At 54.8% G+C, this 23,910-nt stretch overlaps 2 protein-coding genes across 2 annotated transcripts in view; one reads left to right on the top strand and one right to left on the bottom strand.

Moving 5' to 3' along the window:
* The first annotated feature begins 11,330 nt into the window (after nt 1-11,330).
* HYI (hydroxypyruvate isomerase (putative)) lies at nt 11,331-14,332 on the top strand. The gene is made up of 8 exons (XM_030455008.1): nt 11,331-11,544; nt 11,628-11,739; nt 12,831-12,945; nt 13,090-13,168; nt 13,360-13,409; nt 13,593-13,662; nt 13,855-13,989; nt 14,194-14,332. Exons 1-8 carry the CDS (start codon nt 11,349-11,351, stop codon nt 14,280-14,282), a joined length of 846 nt encoding a protein of 281 aa, XP_030310868.1. The 5' UTR covers nt 11,331-11,348; the 3' UTR covers nt 14,283-14,332.
* Nucleotides 14,333-14,912: 580 nt separating this feature from the next.
* The window catches only part of SZT2 (SZT2 subunit of KICSTOR complex), a 56,333-nt gene continuing 47,335 nt past the window's right edge, over nt 14,913-23,910 (bottom strand). The window contains exons 63-72 of the mRNA XM_030454975.1: nt 23,747-23,840; nt 23,224-23,304; nt 22,736-22,810; nt 20,292-20,505; nt 19,843-20,026; nt 19,411-19,533; nt 18,672-19,173; nt 18,242-18,358; nt 17,809-17,877; nt 14,913-15,626 (exon numbers count right to left, since the gene is read on the bottom strand). Of these exons, the coding sequence (XP_030310835.1) occupies nt 15,483-15,626; nt 17,809-17,877; nt 18,242-18,358; nt 18,672-19,173; nt 19,411-19,533; nt 19,843-20,026; nt 20,292-20,505; nt 22,736-22,810; nt 23,224-23,304; nt 23,747-23,840 (1,603 nt within the window). The 3' untranslated portion in view covers nt 14,913-15,482. The remainder of the gene's footprint in view (nt 15,627-17,808; nt 17,878-18,241; nt 18,359-18,671; nt 19,174-19,410; nt 19,534-19,842; nt 20,027-20,291; nt 20,506-22,735; nt 22,811-23,223; nt 23,305-23,746; nt 23,841-23,910) is intronic.

Genomic DNA, 23,910 nt, shown 5'->3' with positions numbered 1-23,910 from the left:
GCCATGAATAATTCACACCGGGGTGGTTCCATTCCCATAAACAGGCTGCTAAAAAAACCAAAACCGGCGTTTAACAAGAAAACTGATTCCCACCCTGCAAAGCCCCAGAACCAAACAGCCTCTGATGAATCTGTCATCTGCAGGAAAGTCTGGTGGTGTGAGGGGAACAGGACCCTGCACCCTTTCTGGAGCATCCCCGGGTAGTACCTGCTCCTCACACCAGGATGGATGGCACATCCCTGGGGAAATCTGCTGGGGTCTCTGGTGACAGTAGCACAGAGGCCATATGAGCCAGGGGTCAGCAGCATGTCACCAGCCTCATTAGGACCAGTTTGACCCCTTTACTTCATTAGGCTCCTTGTTAAGGGTTACCCTGTGGGATGAAGGGCAGCAAGTGCCCATTGCCATGGCAATGGGGACAAGTGGGTGAAGTGCATCACCCCAGGGTGGCTCTGGGGACAGGGAAGAGATACCTGCAACCCCAGGGCAGGCAGCAGGGGACATGACCTGGCTGGGTGGGCAGGGCAGGGGGCTGGGGAGGGCAACTGGGCTCAGCTGCTCTGAAATGAATCCTGCTGTCTGTCTGAGGAGGTCGCCATGGAGATCTGCATCCCCCAGGAGTTGGAGGGGACAGGCTCTCTCTCCCGGAGCATGCTGTGAGGGTGAGCACCCAGGAGGCCACAGCACTGTCAGGCTGGAGCACTGTGTTGGCACAGTGGTAATGAGTTTGTGAATAAATTTAGGCTGAAAATTAGAAGCAGGGTCCTCACTGCCAGAGCAGCTGGTCCAGCATTGCCCCAAGATGGGACAGCCCAGGGCATGAGTTCAAACCAGGCTGGAGATGGAGCCAAGCTGTGTGCAGGGATGGATGTGTGCCAGCAAGATTGCAGCATCTGGGCGTGGGGCTGTTCCCAGATCCCTGTGACCTTCCTCCTGAGTGTACGCACCCCATGCTGGTGAGTTTCTGGTGTCCAGCTTCCAAGAACCTCCATTACCTGCACCATGGCTGAGGACCTCTGTGTGAGCCAGGAGCATTCCCTGTCTGCCCTGGTGCAACTGTGGGGAGGCTGAGACCCCCTTCCCCAAACAGATGGGACAGGGTCATCCACTGCTCCCATTTCTTTCATAGGTCTGTCAAAAAGTGTCTCCATGGTGCTGTTCCCCATGCTGAGCTGGCAGCCCAGATCTGCCAGAACTACTACATGGTGACAGCAGCGTCTGTTTGCTCACACTGAGGTTCTCTCTCTCTGGTTGCTCATTACTAGACACCTTCCAGGTGATGGGGATGGATAACACTAATCCAGCTGGTTTCACATCTAGAGTCCATGCTGGTGAAGGGCTAGGTGGTTGCCCCACAGCGGGTCTGCAGGAGGAGAGGGAGCCCCAGGGCTAAAAGCTGCCTGGGTTTGCACAGGGATCGTGGAGCATCCTGGGGAGGAGGGATGCTCGGATCCTGGGGAGTGGTGATCATGGGCCTAGAGCCAAGCGGGCTCAACCAAAAGGACCAGCACTGACAGAAGACGCTTTCCCCAATGTCCCAGCCTGCAGGAGACATGAATGCCACATAGCCCAGATGCCTCTCTCCAAGGTCACACTGAGAGTGCTGCTGTTCTCATCAGTGTTGGTCCTGTCTCCCATTGAGTTTGTCCCCAGGGACCAGGATGCTGATGTCATACGGGTGTTGGAATCAGCACCAGGGCTTTGGGATGCCATGCAAGGAATGAGAGGTATGGAGTAGGCACCTGGCACCTCCACAGACTGTGTCTACAATGGGAGCTTTGCAGTGTCTCTGATGGTCCAGCCAGGCTGGCAGGAGTCTGGCAGGATCTCATCATCCCACAGTCTGAACATGTGGTGAAGGGGCAGAGAAAGCCCCCAGAGCACTGCAGCAACACCCGTTACCTTCCAAAGAACCTCCAAAGGCTCCAAGGGCCAAACAGGGAGCACAGGGGGTGACATAGCACCCCGACCCTAGGAGGCAGGGTGGGAGCCTTGTATTGGTGCCTCATCCCAGAGCCTCATCCCAGAGCCATGTGGTGATTAGTGAGGAAGAGCCCTGCAGCCCTGCCACTGTGCTGAGAGAATTAGTGGTAATAAGTCTTGATCATCCCCTGATGACGAGCACTTAATGTGTGCTGGTTCTGCTATCAAAGTGCCTCTTAAACCCCAATCGCCCTGTCGATAGCGATGGAAGAGGCTGATGGATCCCCAGCCGCCGGGCCGCCCGGACAGGTCGCTCCCAGCATGCCACAGGCAGGAGCATTGATTTCCCACAACTGTGAAGAGGCAAATATTTGAAAAGTGATAAATATGGGGAGCTGCCAGCTCAGCTGCACGTATCAGTGCCTGGGATTAAGGCAACGAGGTGAAACTGCCCAATTAAATCCCAGTGAAAATGGCCGCAAATTCAATTTTTCCCCTCACCTATATCCATCCTGAGGGCTTGGGGGGGAGTTGATAACATGGGGTTCATCGATTGGCACTGCTGGAAAGAAATCTCTCTGAATTCAATTAGTTGGGAAAACAGAGGGTGGTGCAGGGAGTGGAGTTGGGGCTGTGTGCCTTCATCATACCCAGGGGGAGTCACCACCAGTGGTGACAGCACCCATGGGTGCATAGCCCTGGAGAGATGGGGGACAAATGCCATGTATTGGTGTTTCTCTTGGTTTGCAACCCTCGGGGGTCAACCTGGGTCTGGCACCCCACCAGCATCTGCAGGACACGGCGGCATCTGTGCTGGGGAATTGAATGTCCCGTTTCATCCCCAGCATTGATGGCAACTGACAGGGAACAGCTTGTGCAAAGCTCCCTGCGTCCCCAAGCGGTGCCTGGCCTGTGCTGACCTGCACAGAGCGGGCCTGGCCCGTAGGGACGAGGCTGCAGATGCTCAGCAGGTCTGCGGGAGCTATGGCTCCCCCCAGCCCCTTCCTCCGGGGCTCCAGCGCAGAGGGATGAGCCTGCCGGGATGAACAGCCATTACGTCTCATTGCCTTGGAAACTGAGCAGCAGCTCTGAGAAGCGTCTCCACCTCCTCCTCCTCCTCCTTCTCCTCCTCTTCCTAGCTGAGCCTCATGGGAAGAAACAAGGGAATTTGAGGGTTCGGGAGTGCAAGCTACTTGGCACTCCGCTGCCTGCTTCATTGCCTGGTTCCTCCTCTCTGAGTGCAACAAGTCCCCCATTAAAGCACATGATGCTCAAGTCAGCATGAGTGATGGAAGGGGGGGTGGGGGGGCTGCTCCATCCCCACATCAGAGGCACGAGGAAGGGGAGAGATACAGATTCTGGCTGATTGCTGCCACGGGGAAGAAGAGAGTTGTGTTAACAGATGAGGAAAAGTGTCCCCAGTCCCAGAAAAGGCTCATCAGCTTTGCTTGGTTGCAGAGATGGGGAGCAGGTGCCAAGGTTCCTAGGGGGTGACAGTCCCCCCTACTCTCCATGTCTGCCCTGGGGTGGCAGCCAGGGCTCCCTGTGCACTGCAGGAACAGGACCTCCAAGGTCAGGAAGCAGGGGACTTGGGATGGCAGGATGGGGGCCGTTGGGACAGAGGGACCAATCTCCCTGGCCCATCAGCACAACCCTCTTCTGTAGCCCAACAAAACCTACACGGGGCATGGCCGTACCCAGGGCCAAGCAGTGACCTCTGTTTTGTTCTTCAGGGGCACGGGGGGACGACGACGTTGCGAGGGCTGGGCTGGGGCTGTCACCCTGGCAGTGAAGGCAGGACGGGGCTGGAAGGTGCTGGGCCAGCTGTAGACTGCTCTGCCCCTGGGGAAGGTGCTTTTGCCAGCTGCTGGCACAGCTGGGACCAGCTGCGGCGCTGCCACCAGGCCGAGCAGGGGCTGTGTGCCCGAGCGTGAGGGCTCAGCTCAGCGGTGCGGGCCAGGGAGCATCGTCCTCCGGGGCAGCCCTGGCACCCCGTGGGCCGCTGCCCCCGCTGGCTGCGAGGCTGTCGTCACCGGGAGAGCTTGTCCCCAGTGACATCTGCGTGCTGTGGGGTGCAGGAGCAGGAGCACAGCCTGCTGGCTGCCGGCCGCACTGCCCAGCCGCGGCTGCAGACTGCCAGCTGCTGGAGAAGGGCCTCACGGAAGGTATCACGCTGGCCCCACGTGAGGCATCTCCACAACCCCAAACGAAGCATCCCCACGGCTCCACGTAGAGCATCCCATGGCCCCATGCAGGACATCCTCACAACCTGCCTGCTGCAGGGTCAGTCACTCTGCACTAACTCGGGTCCCTTGCCAAAGTGGCCATGCTACTTGTTTCCCCCCCAACCCTACCATGAGCCCAGAGTATCCATGGCTGTGGAGGATACCACACCCATCACAAGACAGTGAGTGAAGGGCTGGGGGTCTCAGCTGGCTCAGAGCACAGGATCTCTCCATAGCAAGGGTGACAGAAGGAAGCCCCATGCTGAGATTGCAGCAGGTCTGGTTACACACAGCTGGGGTTTACTAACAGTAGTGGTACCCCACAGACATGTGGGCACAGGGACACTATCAGCCAGGACACTGTAGGGAGCAGGGTCGGGGTAGGTCTCTGCCTTCAGCTGCCGTTTGCCTCCTTGCCCTCCATTGAAGCAGCACCGAGTTGCCTGGTAACCCCCCTCCTTTCTCCTTCTCTCTGCAGCCCAAGGATGAATGTCTTAAAAGGCTGAACTGGGCTGGAGAAGGACAGATATTTTTTAGGGGATCCCTTCAGCCCCAGCCCTAATGCAGGCTTTTCCAGAACAGGGGTTAGGGGTAGCCTGCCCCAGAGCACTTGGGGGCAGGTTGAAGAGGCCCACGCAGGACCCATGGCATAGGCAGGCACCTGGCCCCATGCACATGGCCCTACTGAGCCTTCAGAGCAGGCAGAGTCCCTGCAGCAGGGCATCCCCTGCTTGGGCTCTCCTCTCCTGGGCACACCGTCCTGGTGCAGCTCTATACCTCAAAGCTCCTGGGAACTGGGCTGAGAGTTGATATTCTGCCTGCTCCCCTATACACATTGGCAATTAGATCATAATTGTAATATTTGCATATTCATAACAGCTGAAATTAATCGCATTTGCATAATGGTAATGAAAGGGACTTCATTAATTACTGCTTTTTTTCCAGGGATTTTGCATATAAATGGTTTCCATTAGGCAGGTTGAGCTGCGGTGGGTGTGTGCTGGTGCAACAGAAGTCATGTCACCGGATTGGGATGGAGCTCTGAGGACAAGTGACATTGCTGCCACTCTGCCTGTCCCGCTCCGCTGTGCCCTGCAGATCGGCTCAGCCATAGTGTGGGGGCTCAGCCAGTGGCTTCTTCTTGCCCTGCTGACCCCACACCTGCTCCAGACACCTGTCCCAGACATGGGGGTGGGGGTGGGAGCAAGGATGGGCACCTGGGCTGCTGTGGCACTGGGTGTGTCTTGCTCAGGGTGAGGCCATGGGGGACACAGAAGGTCATTCCTGCAAACACTGCAGGGTCAGCATTCTGCTCCATGCATGCAGGGAGGATGACTGCTCCCACCAACATCCATGTCTGAGGGCCCCCATGGATGGAGGGAGCTGGGATGTCCACTCACAGTGGCCAGGGACCACTGCTCTCCTGGCCCAGGGTGATGTAAAAGGCAGTGTTGCCTGGGGAGGGCTTGGCAGCAGGGCCAGTCAGGGCCTGCAGATGGTTTCCTGCTGTGTCACCTGTTACTGCTGGGCCTAGGGAATATGCCAGCTCCAAACCCCTCAGCACGGCCCCAGCCCACCCAGCACTTCCCCACCCTCCATCCTGGCAGGAATGGAAGGGCAAGCAGAGGAGCAGGCAGGTGGGAGCATAGCCCAGGGAAACAGGAGAGCCAGAAGCAGCAAGTGTGAGTTGGCAGTCAGCAAATGCAGGTGAGAAAAGTCTCAGCAAAGCTCTGGGTGGGTGGTGGAATGACACGAATCAGGGAACACTGACTGGAGCAAGCAGAGACAAGCACAACTCCAAGCAACAGCCCAATCCGGAGACACGAGGAAGACAAGGAAGCTGCGGCTTCAGCCTTCCCCTGTTCATCCCCAGAGGGTGAACACCTTCTGCTTCTCAGCCCACCTGTGTACACAGCCGGTTCAGCCCCATGCCTGCCAGTGCAAGCGGCAGCTGAAATAATAAACACACACTAGGTTGGGGGGAACTTGCTCCAAACCGGTGCCAAGAAGTCCTGGGGTTTGGGTTGATCCCAGGCACACACTGCTGTGAGTACAGCCCTGGTCTTGCTGGGACAATGCTCCATCCACAAGGCACCTCTGGTCTCCTTTGGCCCGTGAAAGGCTTCCTCTGGAAATGAAGCTAGTTGCCTTCTTATTGATGGCTCCTTCCCTCCCGCATGGCTGGGGAAGAGGCCTGTGGAATAAATCAGTGCAAGAGACAGATTATGGCAGCTAAAGACTCCAAATGAGATGATAATTGCCGTGGTAATGACAGCGAAGACCTGATGCTGCTGATAAGGAAACATCTCTGCTGCTCTTGGCTGGTGCCTGGCCAGGAGTTTGGCACGGGCACAGGACTGAGGATGTCCCCAGGGACATCCTCACCATAGCTGGTCAGCGCTGCCCTCCCTGTGCCCACAGCAGGACCCGGGTGCCCGTGGCAGGCGCAGGTGCCCTCAGCATCCCGGCACTGCAGGGATGGGGATGCCGGGGGCTGGGTGAGGGGGTGTGAGGCGGGCAGCCCCGGCGGGGCCGTTAGTCTGGTTCTCCCGCCGGCTTCGTGTCAGCTCTAATTAGGTAAACTTCTGTATTCATTGCGAGCCCAGCCAGCGGAGAATTCCACAATTGAATTTTAATGCCCTAAAAACACATTACAATCAGCCTGATTAATTAAGAGATAGCTTAACATGGTGACCGGGCTGCAGAGGGCTGTGCTGGGGAGGGATGCCATGCCGGCTGGCTCCTGCATCCCATGGCATGGGGCACAGGGCTGGAGTCTGACAGGCTGATCCCTGAGCCCTACGGGGCTGCAGAGGGGAGCCAGGGGACAGGCTGTGCCTGGGGGTGCCAGGCTGCATGGCCCCTGCTCCCCCAGCAAGGGGAGGGATGACCCTAGAGCTGGGGCACTGTGGCAGCACCAGCTCTGCCGGGCAGGTGACAGTGGGAACATTCCTTTGCCTCCCTGGGACTCACTCCATCAATGTGGCCATCAGGGCCCTCCGGAGTGCCCTCACCACGTCCCTGCTCTGGGCACAGCACCTGACACTGTGCTGTGCCATGAATGCCATGAGCTCCTGCAGGAACTCTGGTTGCTTTTATTTGTGAGCAAGAATGAGCTGGGAGACTCCAATCAATTTGTATCTGCAGTGATTTCCAGGGCACTGGTGATGCTGGCTAAGAGGATGCCACCTCCTGCTCTGCTCATGCTCCCCAAACCACTGTTTGCTGTCTCTTTGCTCAGTTGAGGCTCTGTCCCCACACATGTCACTGCTTGGGGCAACCTCACCACCCACCCAGGTGCTGTGGGCTGAAGCACTCCCAGGGAGACTCTCCCTCTTCATCCTGCCACAGATCCCAGCAGAGTCTTGTCAAGATGAATTCCACCAAGCGACCCTGGTCAGGGGGACATTTTGGCCAAAGCCTATCCTGTCACAGTATAATGAATGGAAAAGGAAGGAATCCATAACCATGGTGTAAAAGAGAGGTTGCACCCAGCAGGACGTAAATCAGAGGGAAAGTGATAAAAGGAGCCTCTTGCCAGGAGGGGCAGGCAGCAGAGGGGGGGATGGTGACAGCATCATAAGGCCAAAAGAAATCCTGGCAAGGCGATAAATTCTGCAGCCGCTGGAGCTGCTTGAGTGCTAATGATCACACAAAAATGCCAGCCACATTTAACAAATATTTCTGGTCTGTATTTGGGGAGAAGGAGGACGATATGCTTGAATCATACAAGAGTGATGAAGCCGTCTATTAATTACTGCTGGGAATGTTAAACAACATCTGCCAGCTCAGCGGGCCCAGGCACTGCCCGTCCCGGCCTCCTCCAAGAGCTGGAGGAGAATTTGGACTCCTCATTAATTTCCCATGAAATCTTAGAACAGAGAAAATCCCAGCTGGCTGATGGAGAGCCCACCTGTGCCAGGAGCTGCAGGGATGTGGCAGTGCTCGGTCCTCACCTCCTCCTCTTGGCTCCACCAGGATTTATATCATGTTCCCACCTGGTTTGATCCTCCCTGATGAAGAATAGCCATAAAGTAGTAAAGGTTGGGCATTTGTTTCCCACAATATGATATATAGATTTTCTTCTACCTGAGTGTTTTTGGAGGCTGTGAGAAAGCACAGGCTGAAAGTGGCAACATGCTTGCTAAGGCATCCTGCAGAAAGCTTCATCAAAGCTTTGGGAGGAGCTGGTGTGTTTCCCTGCATCCCCAGTGTGTTGTTCAGTGCCTGAGATGGAAGGGATGGAGGGGATGGAGGAATGAAGGGGATGAGGCATGGAGGGAATGGAGGAGATGAGGGATGGAGGGACAGAAGACGAGGAGAAGCAGTAGGAAGAGCTGAGTAGAAAGAAGAAAGTGGAAGTGGAGAAAGAGGCTCCCACTAGGAAGGAAGGACCCCACAGGACCAGGCTAAGCCCCAGCTATGGCACAGCTCTTCTGTAGTCCATCATTAGCCATTTGCAATCCAGCCAGGTCCTTCATTATTTGAGATGGAAACAGGATAAGGAGCAAAGGTGGCTGTGAATGGCATAGCAAACATCAGCAGTGCTAAAGCTCTGCTCAGTAGCAGAAAGATGCTTATTAACAAGTTATGTCAGCACAGTATGCATGGAGCATGGTAAGTGGAGAAAGACCCATCAGAAGGATGGATCCCAACAAGGAGTCCCCAGTGGGAACTGGGGTTGATGCCAGGTCCCTGAGCCAAACCCCCCAGCAGTGCCCAGAGCTGTGAATATAGGGAGGTCCAAGAAATTCATGTGGGATTCCTATCAGGGAGGGGACCTGGGAGCATGCCAGGTTACATCACTCAGCAAAGACTGCCCCAGCATGGCTGGAGGAGCAGGGAGCTGGGAGGGACACTCAAGTGGGGGCTGGGGGCAACAGGGCAGGGAGTTTAGCCATCCTGGGGACATACTGGCCTTGGAGACACAGGCAGGGAGCAGGGGCTTGGTGCAGGGTCCTGATGGGGAGACTTTTAATCTTGGTTCCTTTGCACCCAGAGGGGATGGGCTTGGGGAAGATTGTCTTCACTGAAAAATCAGATTTAATTCAAACAAAATTCTCACATCTGCCTCCACAAGATGCTGTGTCACACACAGATTATTTTTCCCAGTCTTTTTCTATACATAAAGAGGCTAGTTTTAACACACCTGTGAAAACAAAAAACCACACGTAGTTGCAAAATATTTGAGTGCTTTACAGGAAAGAAGAAAGCCCAGGGAAGAAGGGATGCTGTGTGTGCCCTTTCACAGACTCTGATCACCTGTCATGGCTGTGGGGTGCAGGGGGAGTGGGAGAGATCTAGGGGTTCCCTGGGATACACAAGGGATGGTGGTGACATGCCCTGGGGGTACAGTGCTACCCAGCCACCCCAGCCTACAGGTCCTCAGCCTTCCTGGCCCCTGGAGTGTCAACAGAGCCAGGGCAGGCAGTTAAAATACAGAAAGGTCAATTTAAATTAAAATGTGTTTCATAAAGAGAGAGACATTACCTGTAGCAGGAGCTGAAGGATTTATGAGGTACTGGGAGGACTGGTGCCCCAACTGTAGTTGGCACTGGAGGGGGGGGGGGCTGGCTCATCCACTGCTGCTAGCACTGTGGGGCACCCCAGGGGGGCCACCCACTGCCTCTCCACCCCAGCTGTCACAGAGGTCAGAGACAGTCTGTGCCAAAATGTCAGCACTCTAATAAAATGTCCAGGAGCTGCGTTTTCTTTGGGCCAATAAAATTCCCATGTTTTGGCAGGGATGCTCAGCACTCAGCTGCCTTCCTGCACCAGTACCCTGCTGGGTCCCCTCTCCACATCTCTGGGGGGCACGGGGGCCCGTTTGACCCGAAGCTCATGCCAACCCCTGGGGGCAGACCTCAGTGCCAGTGTGGCACATGGCTCCAGAGCCATAGGTGGTATGGCAGGGAGTAAATCCACTGTGCCATGTCAAGGGGAAGTGACAAAACACCATCCTGCAATGCAGGAACTGCAGTTATAACAGGAGAAAATCAGTGAGATGTTATGAGAGGTATAAAGACACCTTTAATGCTTCAACATTGAGCCCAGCAGCTTCACTTACCATTGGCATTGCAGGTTCATTGCCAGGGCTCCCCAAATTCCTATCTCACTGCCCAGATCTTCTACATGCTGGGCTTGGCTGTGTTTATTTGCTGTCCTGACATGTCTGCTGGGGATACAGATGCCAGCCCCTGCACAGTTGTCCATCACTGGGGCCAACTTGGAGTATTACTGAGAGGTTGAGCCAACCTTCTTATAATTGATTAATCAATAACCTTAATTGAGTTGAGACTCTTTAATGGATAGCTTGGTCACTGCTTTCCCCTTTGCTGGCGCTGCCCTGACCTCCCACAAAAAACCTCTGTCTGGGGCTGGCCTCACAGGTGATGTTGTTGCTGGGCTCTCCGAAACTGCTGTGGCATGCAGAAGGCCATGGGGTGCTGGAGCACATCGGGGTCCCCAGATGCAGGCAGGCAGGTGAGCCCCCCCTGGCCTTGAGGCCCAGGCTCAAGCACGAGGGGCTGCAAATTGTCCTCTACTTGTGGTGCCACCTCTGCCAGCCACAGCACAGCACCTGGACAGCCCCGGGCTGGGCAGGGCACACACCCAACCCGTGCAGTCTGCGAGAGCACAGGGGACAGGGGACACGGGGATGGTCACAGGCACCAAGAGATCAGACTCGCACACCAGAGCCACAGCTCTGCAGAAGCGGAGAGGAACATTTTATGGTAAAATATGCCGAGCGTGGGACAAAAGAGAAAGCGTTCCTTACACAATGAGACACTGTTAGAGAGGAGCTCCCCAGGAAACCAATTAACACAGCGCTTCCCGTGTGTCAGCCCAACACCTGCCAAAAACACCTTTCCCAGGAAGGATGTCAGGCGCCCCACATGATGCCCACCCCCAGCACTCCCCCGCAGCCTCCCCTCTGCCAAACCCAGCAGTGGGTCCGGTTCTGCCTACAGGGGGCTGCGGACTTTTTCGGGCCCCTCCCGCTGGCACCTCTGGGGGTGTGCACTGGAGCTTTTGCAGGACTCAGAGACCGAGCCGGGAGCTGACGAGGAGAGGCTCCGGTCCAGCACGGCCCCGGCCGATGGGAGTCGCTCACACCCGGCCCCCGAACCGGGACCGAGGCCCCGCCCCATGCTCTATGTGGCCCCGCCCTTACCGCCCCAGACCCCGCTCCCGCCCGCCATGTCGCTGCGTTTCTCTGCCAACCTCTCATGGCTGTTCCCGGAGCTCCCGGCGCTGACAGCCCGGCTGGAGGCGGCGGCGGCCGCCGGGTTCCGGGCGGCGGAGTCAGCGTGGCCGGAGGGCTGTCCGGCCCGAGAGCTGCGGGCCGCCGCGGAGCGGGCAGGGCTGCAGATCGTCCTCCTCAACACCCCTCCCGGTACAGCCGCGTCCGCCGGGATGCCTGGGAGAGGGCGCGGGGATGCTCCGGTGCCGCTGACCGCCCTTTTCGCTCTCTCCTAGGGGACCGTGAGGCGGGGGAGATGGGTCTGGCGGCCGTACCAGGGCGCCAGGCCGCCTTCCGCCAGGACCTGGCCACGGCGGTGCAGTACGCCAAGGCAGTGGGATGCCCCAGGTAGGTGCGAGGCAGGACTCCGCTTCTGCCTGCCTCGGTCCCCCATGACCCCGCAGCAGCAGGGACCCGCACCCGGCTGCACTAAAGCGTTCCCGCAGTTCTGTTTCTGTGCTTCCTCCGAGTAGGGATCGCCCTTTGCACCGCTGGGTCTCTCCCTGCTTGGCTGAACTGGGCAGGAGCCAGTTCATCGCAGACCCTGCGTGCAGGGCTATTGCCTTAGTGTGCTTGCTGGGAGCTGTCCCGCAGCTATCAGGCACTTCTGTCCCACCCTGTCCTTCGCCGTGGTGGCTCTTGGCCATGCCCCTGCACAACAGTTCCCCTGCTACTCCTTCATTTTTCCTTCCCAGTTATACCAGTCATTTCCCCCAGGACACCACAACACTTGCTTTATTTAAGACCACACTGATCACAGCACAGCAGATGCTGTAAGAGATGCCATTAGCTTGGCACAACCCCTCTAAGAAAACCAACATGGCTCTTTTATCCTATGTACCTTGGATTAGTGTAGCCCTTAGAACTGTAGTCCAAAGTTCTGCAGAAGGCATGGGCTGAGCCTAGCAGGTGCCCACACTCATTTGCTCTCTCTAGTACCAGGCAGATGGAAAGGTTTTGGTTTCCACTGTACACTCTGCCCCCACACTTGCTGAAGAGGCTTGGTCTCACCGGGCTGCAGCCTGGTGTAGCCCACCACTGGCCTCTTCCTGCTCTAAGCCAGCAAGTGGTGTGACAAAGCACTCAACCTGCCCCTGTCAGAAGCAGCAGGGCTGCTGCCAGCATGCTGGTCCTCAGGGCAGCCCAAGGAGCAAGACGCCAAGGAAGCTCCATCCTTGGGGGAAAAGAGCTGGAGGCAGCTGGCAAAGAGGAAAGAACCAAGGTTGGGGATTTCGCAGACAAAGGTTTAAAGATGTACCTCTGCATAGTGAGGTTGGATGGCGCAGGTTTGTGTCCCTGCAGCTCGTTGGCACTTGTTACACCTCCTGCATGGGAGATTGCTCTGTGTACTCTGTTTTCCATTTGCAGAAGATGTAATAGATTTGACCAGCTCCTTGAAGAATGGAGCTGCTGCCTGTTACTCATGGCTGTCTCTCTAGGATCCACCTGATGGCTGGGCGGCTTCCTGTGGGCACAGACCGGGCAGCAGTGGCAGGTGAGATGGAAGCCACCTTCATTGAGAATCTCAGATATGCTGCTGATCTCCTCGCTCAGGTAAGTGGGGTACAGGTCCTGCTCCATGAGTGCAGCTCTTAGGGTACTGAGAATGGAGAACCTCCCACCACCCTGGCACAGGGAGAAAGTGCTCTCTGCTGCAGAGATGACAGGATGCTCTGCAGGGTGACATTACTGTTACAGGAAGATATGATCGGACTTTTGGAGCCTATTAACAACCGCATCACTGACCCCCGTTACTTTCTGAACACTCCGCACCAAGGTAAAGCAGACATCTCTCCCCAAAGACCCCTTCAAGGGAGAAGGATCCCCAAAGCCTGAAAGGGAGAAGGTTACCTTACCTGCAGGGAGATGCAAAGGGAGGGGGAGCACAGCTGATAAACAAGAATCTTGGGGCTTTACCATGAAGGTTCCAGCCTGGGGTTGATGGCCTCTCATTTCTTGCACTCATAGCTGCTGCCATCCTGGAGAAGGTGGGACGGCCCAACCTGAAGCTGCAGCTGGTGAGTCAGCATTGACAATCTCTAGGGTCCACCTTCCACCAGGGAACCTTGCACAAGCCCACAGGGGAGTCCCACAGGCTCTGGGTTTTCTATCCTCCTCTGGAGAAGGACAAGGACTGCAGCAGAGCCATCCTCAACTGCTCACTGCTTGAAAAGCTGCACCGTCTCCTCTGTTCCCCCCAGGACCTCTTTCACTGCCAGATAATGGATGGGAATTTGTCACGCAACCTGGAGACATACTTCCCACTCATTGGTAATGCCCTGCATCCAGACCAGCTCCTCTATGTCCATAGTGCAGGATTGGCTTTGAGATGGAGCCCTAGTGCCATGTGCTTTTCTGTTGCTGGCTGGGGGCAAGGGTGGGTTCTTGGGTCACCTTGACCCATGCCTAGAGAAGGCTGCAGGCAGGGCTGCCCAGGGCAGAGCATCTCCCATTTCTCCTTAGGTCATATCCAGATTGCACAGGTGCCAGGGCGACATGAACCTGACAGCCATGGGGAGTTGAACTTCCCCTACATCTTCGAGCTTCTGGAATCCCTTGGCTACACTGGCTATGTGGGCTGCGAGTATGCTCCGAAAGGTGAGTGGGGCTGCTGGTGGTCTGAGCCCCACTGGCATGTCCCAGCATGGACCAGTTGGCTGGGGATTGTGCAAAAGCAGGCATGTCCTTGGGAGTGGCAGGCAGTGGACATCAGGGTCCCTGTCTCAGGATAAAAGCCCTGCCCAGAAGAGCAGCTCCAGCTTGCCTGGCTGTGCCAGCAAGTGATCTTGTCTCTCTCTGCAGGAGGTACCTTGGAAGGTCTGGGATGGCTGCGCTCATACTGGGAGAGCCGAGGCCTGCAGGATGGTGGGACCAGCAAGGCAGCAGAGTAAACCAAGGAAAACACTAGAATAAAAGTCAAAAGTAGTGGTTTTACAGAGAAGCAGGTCTGTCTCGTATATGTTGTGTAGCAAAGTTAGGAGCACCTATATCCTGCTACCCCCTAGGCCCTGCTGGGCCAGCTCAGGCAGTTGGACCCTCATCTACTCAAGCACCATGCGCAGTGTGTCATATCTGGGGATGGCTTGGGCACCACTGTGACTTCAGGTACACAGGAGCACCTTCACCTCCAGTGTGCAGGAGTCTCCAGGTAGAGGTTTCCAGTCCCCTCTGATGAGGGGAGCAGTCCCTCCTTGGGAAGGGTGCAAGTTTTCCCAGTCCAGCTCCCTCTGATGCTTGAAATTGTGGGAAAAGGGCTGTGGGCTTCCAAGTTCTGCAGTTCTTAAAGTGGCTCTTAATGCCCAGCACTGACCTTGCAGCAGATAGAAAGTGAAGCAAGCAGCTTCCTTGCAGGCTGCCCAAGCTAAGGTAAAGGGCTGGGGAATGCCTGCCTATGGACACTTGGGACCACCTGTCCTGCTGCTCCTGCTCCAGAGCAAGGAGGAGGTTCCAGTGCAAACCCAGCCATCCATACAGGAGGCTATCCACATCCTAGCCTACAGCACATGAATTGGGATCTAGTTCAGTTTATTTCACAGATTCATCAATGGCTTTAATGTACATCTCCTTAAAACCTTCCCCTAGTCCAGTTCACCCTTCCCGTTCCATTCCGTGCTCTCCTGATGAAAGCAAAGTCCAGAAGTGTCACTGCCCCTGTAGTCCAGGAGTCTTTCTGCCTAAAGCCAGAGCACTCTGCAGTGCTGCCCTGTGCAGAAGACGTGTTGTGTGTGCTCCTCCACGCCTTCCCAACAGGCACAACTCACCTGCAGATGCCAAAGCCATGTCCCTGAGAGCGGATCTGCTTCAGCCAAGCCACAGCAGCCAAGCTCCTGCCATTGTGGTTTGGTTCAAGGTCATTCAGTATCAAACCCACCAAAACCAGCGCACCGAGGGCCATACCAGCCAGGAAGCAACGATGGAGGTGCACATCCCCAGGCTCCTCAGTTTGGTTCCCATCCATACAACTAGCAGTGCTTCCTGCAGTGCCAGAGCACAGGTCCCCCTCAGAGGCCCGTGCTTCCCCACCATCACCCATGGCACAGCCACGCCAAGAGCTCAGGTGCGTGCATTGCTCCAGGATGTGGGTGCCAGTGCTAGAGCAGGCCTGTCCAGAGGTTGAAGCAGGCAGTGTTGATAACTGACTCCAGGTGGTGGTACGTGGACACAAGCTGTGGCAGAGGGCTCTCACTGTTCTGGGGCTGCACTGGGAACGGCTCCCGGAAAACCACAGTGAGGCTCTGCTGAGAAAAAGGAGCTGGTCAGGGGACAGGATTCAGACAAGCACTGTACAGTCTCTAGGCTAGATGGGGGGGGCACCTGCTTGGCTCTGTCAGGCAGATACTGGGAGAGATCCCAAAATGCCATCTGTACTAAGCCAGTGCCTCCTCCTGTGGCAGAGCATGTTTAAGCCTCCTCACAGTTTTCCTGGTGGAAATCAGGTGCAACACTCTCTCACTGCCTCTGTCCCAGCCCCCATGCATCTGCAGTTATACCAGCCCCGGCAGCAGCCTCAGGAGAGGAGGAGATCCTACTGTGGAGGCAGTAGGACTTCCAGGGAAATTAGAAGGAAATTTCTTCTACGGTAAGGAGTGGGAGTACAACAAACAGGGAATGGGAGGAGATTAAACATAATAACTGCAATCCTAAAAATAAATGCTGTCTGCTCCATTCTTATTAGTGACTATACTGACAAGGCAGGGTAAGGCAGAGGGGCATAGAGAATGGAGTTCAGAAGAGAAGGTTGCAGGAACTGAAACAGAAGAAAAATGTGAACAACTCAGAGCAGAGATCAGCATCATGGAGGCAAGACACAGGGACTGGATGTTCTCCAGACTCAAAATGCAGCACATCTAGTAGCCAGGGTCCCCTAACAAACTTATGCAGCAACTGCAAAACAGCAAATGTACCGCTATCACTCAAGAGAGGAGCAAAGAGAAAGTGATTTCTGAGCATAACTCTGTCAGTATGCAAGACTTTAGAGCTGTCTGGAGAAAAGAACCAGGAGGAAAATACAGCTCTGTGTTACCAAAGCGATGTGCTAATGCTAAGAGTTCTCTTTGATAAGGTAATATTTCTAGACAAAAGAATCATGGTATATCTTATCTGAGCTTCAGGAAGCGTTTGATGTAGAGCCACATGGGAAATTTAGGTAAGCTGAAAAGATAGGAATTAATACAAAAAATTTTAAAAAAGTGAAGATGGTAGTGCTGAAAGGGGAAGAAGTTACAAATAGAGTTCTTCCAGAATAGGTTTTGGGACTCATGTTGCCTAATGCTTTAATGAGGTTGGTGCAAAGATGACGAGCATGCTGATAAAATTTGAGGTGCCAGTAAAAGAGGGGATTGGGATAACGTGGGAGAAAAAAAAAAAAAAAAAAAGCACTAGAGATTTTGAGAGGCCACAGGAATGGGCTGAATGTTTAGCACAAAATACAAGGTGAGGAACACAATGGATTTCTTAGGAGTCATTGAGAGAGGTGATGTTAGGAGTCATTGAGAGAGGTGATGGAGTCTGTGTATATCAATATCAATGCCTCAATGTCCACATGGTGACACTATGACCTGTGAGACATAACTATGAACGGGCAAGTACTACCCTAGTATATACCAAAAGCACCAGGCAGGGACACAAAAGCCTTACTGCAATTGCAGAAGGCTCTACTGAGACTCCTCAGGAACACCAGGTGCAGTCCCAGACACCTGTATTTACAAAGGCTGACCTGAGCTGTGAAAGGCTCTGAAGGACAATGAGGCCATTGGAGAACCAAAGGCTGGCTTTAGAACTCTGCTTGCTTAACAAAGGAATATGGAGATAGCAAAAATTCCACCTTCAGATGTGGAGGTGGATCTGGGGTGTCAGGAAGGAAGCTGGTACCTGCTCAGTGAGAAGCAGTATCAGCTCTGAGCTGCCACTGGCATGAAGAGAATAGAACTGGCCACAACAAGAGTGCCAGCAAAAAATGGGAAGGGCTCTTCACCTTCAGGTGGCAAGAGGCACTGAGCAGCCTTCCAGCCAGCACCCTTTCTCCTGCCTGGCTTTTTAGATAGAATGTTATTTATTTACAAAGGGATCAGTTACGCTGCAGTCTCTGCAAAAGCCTCACTGTGGACTGAAGCAACTTGTAAATCCACTGCTCTCACATGGAACTGCATTCCCCGTGCCCCATCCTGCACTCTGCCTCATAGCACAGCTGAAAACAAAGTATTTTTACCCTCAAGTCTGGAAGGCCAAGACCCATGCAGTTTTGCTGCACGTGTTGGGTGTCAGGTGTTGGGACAGTAATTGGGAAAGGTGTTAACGAGCTTCTTGCCTTGCTCTTATTCTCTCCAGGCACAACTGCCCTTTGACAACTGCTGGACAAATCCAGACAGACTTCTGGGCTGAGCCAGTACATCTTCCCTGATGTTCCCAAGTTCTTACCGTCTTTCCCGAATGGGAATCGAGAAACACAAGAACGAAGCAATCCGTGAACTTCTGGTTGAGCACAACCTGTCAAGAGAGCCACAGCACATGCTGCAAAGGAGACAGTATGAACCCAGGGACATGCTGGTGTGCAGGACAAGCGGCATGATAGAGCTCTAAAGGTTCAAGTATGCCTGGCTCACAGGTGACACTGCCGAACCATGGGGCTATACAAGCCCTGAGGCTGTGAGTGTGAAGTGTCCTGCCTGCCTGCCTGGGGACAGACAGATGGACACTGCTTAACCACAAGCTGCACTAGCAGCAGAGGGAGAGCAACATCGTGACAGTGGCCACACTGTCCTGACAGCACATGCCAGGCTCATACTGCAAGAAGCTGCAGCAGACAAAGGCTGGGAGAGAGGCTACAGGTGGGTGATGGGCTGTGTCTTACCAGATACTGGGTACCAGTTTCAGCATTTTGGAAGTGCCGACAGCTCTGGGGAAAGCGGCTCAACAGCACTTTGATGAGGCTCTGGTACCAGGAGACTGTCATGGTGAGGAAGCATCCCTACAGACATAGAAAATGGCCGATTTAAGCCTTCCTCTAGCCATGGCACCAACAGCCATAATGCTACAATAGCCCTCCGACCCAAAATCTGATGCATTCATTACAGTGCACTGAGGCATGCTGGCCCAGAGCTACCCACTCTCCACAGAAGGGTACATGTAGCCTCCCTCTTCCCCAGCCAGCTAGGAGCTATGCTCCTGCCTCTATCTTCTCACTGAGCAGGGAGAGATGTGCCCTGCAGGCCCTTCACCCTTTCCCTCCCCAGAGCAAGACAGCACCTACTGTGAACCATCACTCCCTCCCTGCTGCTCACCAGCTGAGGGTCGACATCAGCAATGGATTTCCCATGCACAGCATCAAGCAGTTCCTCAAGCTCTACCAGCGAGAGCTTGCCCAGCTTCAGCTTGTCAGAAGCCAGAGGCTCCAAGAGGAAAAGGCGCTTCCAGAGGTTGTCCCTGCGGCAGTGGCACTTGGCCAGCTGCACCATGGTGCTGAGCTGCTTCTGGGCTGAGGCCACCTCAGAGGCCAGCAAAGGGAAGAGTGGCGAGGTGTAGAAGAGCCCAGGCCCCAGTTTGACTTGTGTGCCCCCTGCGTAGAACTCGCTGCTGTCCTCCACGTCCTGCCACAGCTCCCGCTCTGCCGGCTGCTGCTGCCCCAGGCTTGTCTCTGGCTCTGCTGCCTCCCATGCTGCCCGGCCCACCACAGGCTCCAGCACTTCCCGCTGCAAGCGTGGCAGCTTCTTGAAACGCCGCATGTCAGCTGTGAGCCGGGGGAAGAGCTCCCGCTGGCTGGTCATGATGACATAGAAATGCAAGCTGAGAGCAAGGAGACACTTGTGACCTGGGGAAGAGCCATGGGCCTCTCTGTCCCTTCCAAGAAAGGTGTGTCTCTGCCCAGATAAGGACAGATACCACACTACCCAGTTCTCTGCAAGGACCCTCTCCAGACAGCACCAAACTGGGCTGTGATGTTCCAGAGCCAGTCCTCTCCCAGAGCCCTCCTCCCCAGCCAGAAAGCTTTGGTGTCCTGTCCCTTGGGCCCCCAGTGCTCACCGGAGCATGCGTCTCTCAGCCTCACTCTGCTCCTCAAATGGTGCTGCACTGTGACAAACCAGGAGGGACACATCAAAGTCATCGTGATGACGCAGGCCTTCAGAGTCCTTGTAGGAGCCCGAGCTGGGGGCAAAAGGACATCAGTATGAAGGGGATCTCACTTCGTTGGCCCAGAACTCTTAGTCAGAAAAAGCCACTGGGGATCAGGAATTCAACACAGCAGAGCCCCTCGTAAGTACTACAGGAAACGTCAAATGCATGTGCATAGTTGCTCAGCACCCCTGTTGGCCATCTCAGAAAAACTGGGCAGAACTACTGCGTGGCACCATGTAGAACAGTCAGGTTTGCTGGCACCTTGGGGCAGTGTCCCCAGGATTAGGGTGTGCCCACAAACCTCCAGTAGCTCCAGGAATTTGCAGCAGATGTACTCACCTGTTCCAAATAGAGACCAGTGCATATTCATTCTGCTCTGTGCCTGGTGTCCCCTTCTTGTTGTCACTGCCTGTGGCCGGCCGGGCCATTCGCAAGGGTTTCATGTGGTAGGTGTTGGCATGGTCAGCAATGTAGTTGTACAGCTGGTGTGCAGTGATCATGTTGGTGGGCAGGGCCAACATACCTAGTGGAGAACACATGCTATCACAGGAGTTGCTTGGTGTCTCTTACTTGGTGTCCAGCAAACTATTCTGGGGGCAGAGCTGTAGAGCAACCCTTGTCCCTTTCCACAACAGCAGCAAGGTGGAGGTGGGCCCCTATGTCACCCTCTCCCTATCATCTCCATGGATACTTCCAGAGTCAAGTTTATTTATAAAGCACTTGGGAACCTTTTGCGAAGTTACAGGCTGGTGATCAGCCCCCAGCACATCACATGTTGAGATACTCACCTTGGAAAACATGGTTGCGGCCAAATTTGGGGATGTCAGTGTGGTGGGCAATGAAATCCTCCAGGAAACTGGTGAGATGGTAGCCCTGGCGGAGGGTCATGTGAGAACCCAGCAGATACTGGTGGACTATACGCAAGTGGAAGTCATAGCTGAATGAGTGCACGTGCATGAGGTCCCGCACCTTGTCACACTCCTCTGTGAAGAGCATAGAGAGCTGCAGAAACACAGGGAGTTAAGGCAGGAATGTTAACCAGGCACATCATACCCTCCTGCAAGGTCCTGCTGACAGCAATGCATGGTAGACCCTGTGCAGACACCCCTGCCCCAACACCAGAGCAGGATGCAGCCAAGAAGCAGTGAGCACAGTGCAAAGAGCAGACCTGCAGGGCAGGCTGCCAGGGGCTGATCAGAACATGCCTTTTGGCATGAGGTTCATGCTGCTCCTGAGCTGACAGCCACATGGCTGTGATGGAGACAGCCTCTTTTCAGCTCAGTGCTGCTCTGCACTGCCTAGTCCCCAAGGGGGTACAGGACACACCAGTGTCCTGTGAAACCAGCAAAGCCCCACCAAGTTCTGGATCTACAGACAAAGACTGACTCCCTGAATGGTCCTTGAGAGCAGGAGGCAGCACAGAGGCCTGTGGGTAGAAGCTGCATTCAGAGATGGGCAACAGCAGAGCTGCTATAGCCCTGTGTTCAGTAACTAACAGGGACCAAGGTTGGCTGCTGGGAAGCTAAATCCAGTGGTGGCTGGTGTGTCACAGATGTGCCCAAAAGGAGGGTCCCTCCAACACACACACACACTTGACCATGCCACCAGCACAACTGCAGCTACTGTGCCAGGGGACAGCAATGGTGAAGGCCTCAGCATTGCCCTCGTTTTTGTGTCTTTCAGCTCTCTGACCCTTTTGGGCAGTTACTCAGATCTTAATCCCTTGGTTTAAGGAGGGGCTATCAGGGAAAACCAGCAGGCAGGAGGCACTGGCACAAGAACAGGCTGCACCACCTACATTGCAGCTGCCATAAGCCAGAGAGCAACCTGCACAGCCAGGACTGGCCTGGAGAGAGCCCATAGCCCTGACAGGTGAAGGGCAAGAAACAAAATGTGCTGTCCCCAGGCCAGCACCCAGGGTCCACCCCATCCTTCTCCCAGGCTGGGCTGCCCACTGTGGCATGTGCAGCTATGGAAGGCACTGGGACAGGAGGCAAGAGGCAGCTCCACTACTCAATGCTGGAACTGGAAGGGTGGAAGCTCAGGCAATGGGAAGTTCAGCCCTGACTTGGAAGGTCCTTCCATGCCCAGCGTGGCAGCAGGAGGAGAGGACATACCACTGACTCAGAGATGGAGCTTGGTCCCATGCAGCTCTGGCTGTAAGAGTGCCCTGATGGAGACAGATGCACAGCCAGTGGGAAAAGGGACAAGGCACTGACTACCCAGCCCTGTTCCTGAATACAGACTGTCCTGTACAGGCCCAGGGTGGGACAAAGGGAGAGAAGAGGCAGAGGAGCCCAACTGCCCCACCTGGAGGAAGACCAGACTAGTCTGGTCTTAGCACATGGGAAGACCAGCCAGGCCCCTGCAGCAAGCCCCCTACTCCCAGGACCATCCCATCCCACTGCAAAACTAGGCAAAGTCTTTTCCCAAGTCAGCCAGAGCCTGGATGTTCCCTGCAATGCCAGCAGCAGCCTGGTTACCCTGCCCTGTGCACATGTGAGCTTCCCAGGAAAGGCTCAGCAAACCCTCAGGCAAGGCCCTGGCAGGCTCGAAGCTCAGGATAGCCACTCCTAGCATATGTAAGACACAACCTGGCTATAGAACCACCTTGTAAAGGACAGTTTGGTCAGGGTATCTGCTGCCTCAGACAGGTTGGGGATGGTCAGCCTTTAAACAGCCACCCCAGTGCCCTGCAGACAGGCAGAAGTTACCCTGACACACTGAGAGAGAAGGGAGAAGGCAACCCCATGGTGCTGTAAAGCAAGGCAAAGAAGCATCAAGAGCCAGGGCTCATGGTGCAGAAAGCAATCTCCTCCAGCAAAGGGCAGCCATCCATGTTCACAGATCTCTGTTCCCATTCCAATTCCCTTTTGTTCCAAGGGAAGAAGAGAGCTTTCCATGCACTGACTTTCCATAGAGCAATCATCTTTTCCAGCATAGCTCCTGTTTTTCCCCAGACTGCTCTATCTTGCTCCCCAAGCTAGGACAAAGCATCTTCTTGCCAAACCTCCCAACCCCTTTCACAGCACTCCAGATCTGCTCAAGCAGCTAGCTGTGGAGTGTACATGGCTGCAAAAGGCTCTGTGTGGTACTGTTTTTCCAGGAAGAGAGAGCAGTTCTCTTCAGAACCTGCTGCACCTGAAATTCCCACTCTGTCCCAGAGACCGCTGCCTCTCCTGAAGTGGCCCCTGGCTCTGAGGAGCACCACCTGTGCCTGCAAACCCATTACCTGGGAGTTCACAGACTGGCCCATGGGGATCCGGGAGCACTCCAGTGCGTACTGCTTCACGCAGAAGTAATAGCCCTGGAGAAGAGAGCACATGAGCACAGCACAGGCCTTGATCCTCTCCAGGGAAGGAGAACATCCCCCATGCTTCACTCTCTGGGCAGAATCTCATACACTCTTGTTCCATGTTTTGCTTCCCCTTCTGTCTGAACCAAGCTGGCCCAGCCAACATGTGGCTGAGAACTGAGCACCCTACCTGGTGCTGAGCCCTTGCATCTTTTCTTAGCCTGCCTCCAGGCAGCTCTTACTGCTCTGAGCCCTGCAGAACCATCCTTAGATGATTCACAGTCCTGCAGGACCATGGAAGAAGCCAGAAAAGATAGAAAAAATTATCTATCCCTGTTGCACTTGTCCTCATCACCCACTTTGTCATCTCTGAAGACTGTCCCCAAATTCCCACAGATCATATTTCTTTTGTTGTTCTTCCTTACCTGGAAGGCCAACTCCATAAGCACAATCCCACCTGGAAGAGCTCTCTGTAGATGATAGGTGGCAACAGCAGGGCTTGTGCTCTGTGAAGAGAAGAACAAAGCTAGAGAGGCTCTGTGGCACAGGAGAGCAGACCACACACCAGAGTGTGAGGCTGCCACAAGGCTCTGTGGCAGAGGTGGAAAGAGAGGAGCCTCATCAACAGAGCACTCTCACTGGAGGGAGGAGAGCAGTCATGCCAGAACTGACTATGAAAAGAATTTAACAAACCTAATAAACAGTCTTCAAGAGAACAGAGCAAGTACATTGCTCCTTTTCACCTACTGCTTACTCAGGAGAGGGTGCCTTTAGAGTTTGGGAAAACTGTGAGCTGAGGGATGATGCTGGCATTTTTGCTTTGGTGCTTTTCTGCCCTCTCACATCCTTTCTGTCTGAAACTGATTGAAAAGCCAACCAGGAGAACTGTCCCACTCCACACCCCAACTTCCATCCCAGTTTCACCCCTCTAGCAAGACATGCACTCACCTTTGGACTCCCCTCTGCTTTTGGCTTTGTGTAGGAAAAGGACCCTCTTCCCTCCACACCCATTGCTGCTAGAGCTCGGATCCGGCTTGTGCTACTGGAAATGACAGCAGAGACAGCCTTGAGCAGAAGAGCCAACATCTCCTGTTGTGTCAAACCAGGGCACA

Source organism: Calypte anna, chromosome 8, assembly GCF_003957555.1.
Source record: "Calypte anna isolate BGI_N300 chromosome 8, bCalAnn1_v1.p, whole genome shotgun sequence".
NCBI lineage: Eukaryota > Metazoa > Chordata > Aves > Apodiformes > Trochilidae > Calypte > Calypte anna.
This window is presented reverse-complemented; position numbering and strand designations above follow the sequence as displayed.

Bases quoted from the DNA above. Each gene is read 5' to 3' on its own strand.
- HYI (XM_030455008.1), top strand. From the start codon at position 11,349: ATGTCGCTGCGTTTCTCTGCCAACCTCTCATGGCTGTTCCCGGAGCTC. The intron at 12,946-13,089 runs GTAAGTGGGGTA...TTACTGTTACAG, and splicing joins CTGCTGATCTCCTCGCTCAG to GAAGATATGATCGGACTTTT. The intron at 13,990-14,193 runs GTGAGTGGGGCT...CTCTCTCTGCAG, and splicing joins CTGCGAGTATGCTCCGAAAG to GAGGTACCTTGGAAGGTCTG.